General features: G+C 28.7%; 1 protein-coding gene across 1 annotated transcript; it reads right to left on the bottom strand.

Moving 5' to 3' along the window:
• Nucleotides 1–3,563: 3,563 nt before the first annotated feature.
• Nucleotides 3,564–5,691, bottom strand: LOC142635463 (heterogeneous nuclear ribonucleoprotein 1-like). The gene is made up of 2 exons (XM_075809612.1): nucleotides 5,470–5,691; nucleotides 3,564–4,202 (listed from the first exon to the last, which is right to left on the bottom strand). Exons 1-2 carry the CDS (start codon nucleotides 5,689–5,691, stop codon nucleotides 3,564–3,566), a joined length of 861 nt encoding a protein of 286 aa, XP_075665727.1.
• Between the last annotated feature and the right edge of the window lie 295 nt (nucleotides 5,692–5,986).

The following is a 5,986-nucleotide window of genomic DNA, read 5'->3' as shown; positions in this document are numbered from 1 at the left end:
ACTGGTTCAGTTTTTATTTATTTTTATTTTTTTTATAAGGTTGAGTATTGTTTGATTTAACATCAAACAATCGAATATGCGGATTATTAGTTGTAGCTAGGCAGTGTGTATCTTGGGTTATCTCAAGCAGATTAGCATGTCGTGCACATCACATAGGGCATATCAAATCCAACATGAAAAATTTAAAAGCATCAAGCGTTACAAAATTTACAATATATGAAATAGAAAAAAGAAAAAAAGAAAAAAAGAAAAAAGAAAAAGAAAAGTATGATGGCCAAGAAAGTGTAGGGAAAGAAGAAAGATAATTGAGCTTTACTTTGTTTTATTAGTTGGACATGTCATAGAATAAGTGGCCTAAAATATGACATAGCATATGCCAAAAAAGAAGTTTTTTTTTTTATAATTTTTTAAAAATCTTATATATTTCTTATTGTAATACGAAATTTAAGAATAAAAAAAAAAAGCTATTCAACTTATGGTAACAAATAAAATACTGCAAAATAAAAGGAAAAAAAAGATATAAATTACTGCTCATGTCAAACATATGGTCCCATTAATTCAAATCCTACTAACAAAATATAATAGAGGGTATTATTAATAACACAAATGAGAGATTTTACATTTTGGTGGAAACCATTGCCAGTGAGAAAGGAAATCCTACTCAATGTATAGCTCTCATCAAGAATGAAATCCACCCACGTAAAGAACAAATATCTTAATATACAAGGAAATCCCATTATTTGTTATTAATACCTCCCCCCCCCCCCCCCCACCCCCCCCACCACACACACACACACACACAAACACAAAGGAAATTGATCAAAAGTTTTTAAGTTTTTTTTTTCTTTAAATTTAATGCCATATTACATATCTTGCTCTTTTTTTTTTTATAGAGAATTTCAATCTATGACGTCCACTCCTGATGATAACTCTTTATTATCAGACTAAGACATCAATCAGTTTTTGGTGTAGGCTGGGATTGAACCCTAGATCTCTTATTTAACCATAAGAAATTTTACCAGTTGAGCTAACTGGAACTCACTATATACCTTGCTCTTAATGATGTTCTTCATGGTGGCAATAGCAGCATCAAACAAACCAAATCTAAACCACATCTCAATGAGCATTAAAATTTAGATTAGAAAGCAAGGATTAATTGGTATCATCTTATCTTACAATTTCTTAGCAATTGAATAGAAATTGGAAGTTTCGCCTTGATTAAAATTAGTAACTGAACATATTGGAATTAAATGACATCAAGCTAGAGAAGCAATTACTGAACGACAATAAAGCTATCAACAAAGGACTCAAGACTTGTTTTACAATTTTACCCTATCTAAAATTCTATGCTTAAACTATATTTATCCTTGAAAGAAATTGAAGATATCCATTATCCATCCCGTTTATAAATCATATACTTACTATGTAGTATGTAATAAAGTTTGAGTTTAAAATTAGTGGTTGTGCTTTTTTATTTATTTATTACTATGTAGTATGTAATAAAGGTTTTAATTTTTACAAAATCTAGCTTTTAGATCTTCTTTTCCATTGATTTTTTAGTTTTTAATGTTTTGAGAGGAGAGAGACATAAAAAAGTAATAAAAATACAAATTTACCCATATTTTTAACCGAGATGAATAACTGAAGACAAACATAACTAATCTTAGGTGGTTAAAGTACCAATTTTTAAATCACAAGTAGGCAAAGTATTTTTCAAGCAAATTAGAGGTGGGCAAAGTGTAATTTTTCCAATTATATATTATATAATATGACAAAACTGTGCGAGAATTTAACTAGTATATTATAAAATTTGGATTTTACAACTAGTAAATGCGCAAAACGATGATATGTAGCACCAACTTTCTACCTATTTAGAATGATGTGGGCTAATAGTATCACGTAGCAAGTAGCAATTTGTCTGAATATTTTATATTTAGTACTCTTAAACATAATGGTGTATGTATATATTATTTACTAATCATTTTGTTTTATTTTTCTATTAAATATCATTTGACCATTTGATATATATATATATATATATATATATGTATATATAAACCTCTTATATTTGAAGCCCCATAAACATTATATAAATTAAAAAAAATAAACTTTTTTATAATTATCTAATTGTTTATACTAATTAAAAGGAAACTTATTTACTATTATATTTAAAAGTTGAGTTGTTTATATAACAATTATTGTTGTCTACTTTGGTCTATTATTGGACTAATCGAGCCTTAAATTGATTCTTTTTTTAGGTTGTCTACTTCAATTTTGGTTCAAAATTCTTTTCTTTTTTTTTTTCTTGCTAAAAAGTACAGAAAAATTAGATATACGGGCCCTAAAAAAAATAAAAATGATAAATATTCAAAAGATTGTCTTAAAATTCAAGTTTTAATAATATATGCCTTCTACTTAAATTTTGGAAAGAAAGGAAAATGTTACAATTCTAAAGTTATATAATAACTTATTGTAACATGTTACATATTTTCCATGAAATGCAGATGCAAATTTTCTTTTAATATTCTTGGATCAATTAAAATAAGAAAATTGATTATGTTATATTAAAAAAAAATTCATTTTTAATAATATCTTCTCCTTTTATTTAAAGAAATATTATAATTATGTTATTTAAATGTATTTACTAAATTAAAGTTTTCATATATATATATATATATTTATATGTATATATATTGTTGTTGAATACAAAATATATTATATGTTCCATTACATAAACTATATAAAAGTAGAAAATACTTTTAGGTAATTAAGCCACTGAGGCTCAACAATGACACTAGTCTAAACCGTCTAAAAAAAAAAAAAGACTAGACTAAAGGAATATAAACAGACGAACAAAACACTAACAGACCCTTGATTAGTTCGGTTACAACCAAAAAAAAAAGCTAATTGGTTCTTGTCAAACGTGAATTACAGGATTTTCAACACTTATTTCTTCAAAAGAAACAAATTTGTCAGCCTTAAAGCCCATAGAGTCCCAGAAGAAGCATTGAAACAAAAACGTGGGAAACTCCTTTCTTTGCCAAAAGACCAGCTCACCCATTAGAGTCAACATACATTTTTGCATGAACGAAACTTTTTGGCTAGCTATAAATAATAACAGGAACTAAACAATAATAAAATATCAACGTGAATCTTAATTGAAAATTAAGTACTATAAGAAAGTAAATGATGATGCGAGGCTCACAAATGCTATAAAATTGAATGAATAGAAGAAACTGAATGAATAGAAAAATTACATAATATCCATTTGCAATCTCGAGTTCAGTGACATTACTCTTTTATTTTTCTTGGATGTAATCATTAGGATTTAAACTCAATCACTTCCCAGTTTTCATTTACAACATTGCCTTCTAATTTTCATTTAACATTGCCTTCTAAACTGGGAGGTATTCTCTATTTGTTTTCATTTACAACATTACCTTCTAATTTTCATTTGCAACATTACCTGGGAGGTATTCTCTATTTAAGGCAGATTATCATTATCATGAGGTGCAAGTTATGCATAAGTCACTGTCTCCATTAGGTAGAAAGTCATTCCAAACTCATAGTTGCTGGATTGGGAATGCTCCATAATCAAGTCCATTGGACTCAAAAGTTGGAACCTCATATCCATATCCGTAAGGGTAAGTTGGAACCTCATATTTATATCCGTAAGGGTGCCCATAAAATGGTGCACCAAAATAATTCCATGAAGCACCTCCATAAGATGGTGAATATATAAGAGGGTAAAACTCAAAATAAGAAGCATAATGATGATAATAAGGAGCATTAGGCACATAACCAAAGCTACCAGAACTTAAGACTGTGTTGTTCCAATGATAAGAGAATATCTGACTATAATTCATGTCCTTCGGTTCAGCCCTCTTAACCTCCACAAGCTTATTTTTCAGTTCATATAAACTTTTCTGCAACAGATTATTCACAACATCCTCTGAATCAAAAGTAACAAATCCAAAGCCCCTAGGTCTGTGGGTTTCTTTGTCATGTATCACCACAGCATCAGTAATCGTGCCAAAACTCCCAAAATAGCTCTTGAATTCTTCCTCTGTCAGATCAAGTGGAAGACCTCCTACAAAAATCTTCTTATTACTAGTAAGAGTTCCATTATTGTGCTGTTCAGAGGGGCTAGTCTGATTTTGGTTCCTCTCATTACCTCTGGTTTTTGCTGGTTTCACATCTACCTGTACAATTAGATTGGCATACATATACATTCAATGAAACAAAAGTCAAAAAGAAAATCACTAATAAAAAAAAAAAAACCCAATATACCATACAATTAGATTGGCATACATATACAATCAATGAAACAAAAGTCAAAAAGAAAATCACTAATAAAAAAAAGAAAACCCAATATACCATTTTGGTTCCTCTCATTACCTCTGGTTTTTGCTGGTTTCACATCTACCTGTACAATTAGATTGGCATACATATACATTCAATGAAACAAAAGTCAAAAAGAAAATCACTAATAAAAAAAAGAAAACCCAATATACCATACAATTAGATTGGCATACATATACAATCAATGAAACAAAAGTCAAAAAGAAAATCACTAATAAAAAAAAGAAAACCCAATATACCATAAATGAGATTAATGCAGAAAGAAACAAAAACAAGATATAATATATTTTACCATTTTACAACACTAAACAAGAAAAATCAAACGTTAATATAGGATACACAGGCAAGTTTTTATTTCAAGATTCTCAAAATGTTGTATGAAAAAAGAAAAATTTATTCTGTTGTTAGAAGGCTGGGAAGCATGGACATAGAAAAATTGCCAATAATTCAGTTGTTCTATTTTGATATTAAATGTTGTTTATTAGAACTCTTTTTTATAGGTGTCTAGTTTATTTGAATTCTTTTCTTCATACTTTAAAAAGAATTTTATTGTCTTTAAATTAATTTTATATATATTTCTAAACATTTTATTATTGTTACATACTTTTTAAATCCAAAATAAACATAATTTATTCGAAATATGAAATATATATATATATATCTAAAAATAAATATTAATTAATTGTAGTGTCTTTGAAATATTTTTCAAAAAGTGTCATATCACATTATATATCGTCATGTCCATGCTACATAGGTAGACGGTGCTTTTTAATTATAAAATTCCCAAGGTTTTAAGAAAAGAATACAGAATTAGTATGCACTAACTGTTATCTTCCTAAAGTTTGGAAAGTTTGGAAGAACTGTAGAGGGCCGTGAATCCATGTCAGTTGGAGAGTTTATAAATACAAAAGTTTGGAACATCTGTAAAGGCCATGAGTCCATGGCAGTTGGGGAATTTATAAATAAAAAAATAAAATAAAAAATAAAAACTTTTTTTTTCAAGGAATCAGCAAAATAATATTGAACCAACAAACAGATTAAGGACCCGTCGAAATACAAAAGTATATAGCATAGTGAAGGTGATAAAAAAGAGAAATGAAAAAGAACCTTTCTATCAAGAATAACATGTTCATCTTGAAGTGCTTGATTAGCCATATCCGGTTCTTTGAAGCTCACAAAGCCAAACCCTCTTCCATGACCGGTACGCTTATCAGTGATAAGCAAAATATCCTCCACCTCTCCATACTTGCTGAAGTGTTCTTTCATAGCAGCCTCACTTGTTTCCCAAGAAATCCCACCCACAAACAACCTTCTCTTCTCCGATTCCATCACTCAGAAACTGAAAAACAACCCTATGAATCCAACACTGAAAAACAACCCTATGAATCCAACACGCCTATATAAAAAGATAAACATAAAAAGATAAACATAATGAAGTGTATTTATATATATAATCAAGTAAGTGAGTTTGTGTGAGAGACCAGTAATAGAGTCCTAATTGTATAAGTAAGTATTATTATTCTTATTTAGTTTTTTAAATTTAAAAGTTGCTTTTAACTAGGTTTGTGTTTCTTCTAAAAAAACCTAGGTTTGTGATTAACTGTTTATAGAGTACCGTGGGAAA

The sequence above is a fragment of the Castanea sativa genome, chromosome 5, assembly GCF_040712315.1.
Source record: "Castanea sativa cultivar Marrone di Chiusa Pesio chromosome 5, ASM4071231v1".
NCBI lineage: Eukaryota > Viridiplantae > Streptophyta > Magnoliopsida > Fagales > Fagaceae > Castanea > Castanea sativa.
The sequence above is the reverse complement of the archived record's forward strand: the minus strand, read 5'-3'. Positions and strand labels throughout refer to the sequence as shown.

Bases quoted from the DNA above. Each gene is read 5' to 3' on its own strand.
- LOC142635463 (XM_075809612.1), bottom strand. From the start codon at position 5,691: ATGGAATCGGAGAAGAGAAGGTTGTTTGTGGGTGGGATTTCTTGGGAA. The intron at 4,203-5,469 runs GTTCTTTTTCAT...CTAATTGTACAG, and splicing joins ATGTTATTCTTGATAGAAAG to GTAGATGTGAAACCAGCAAA.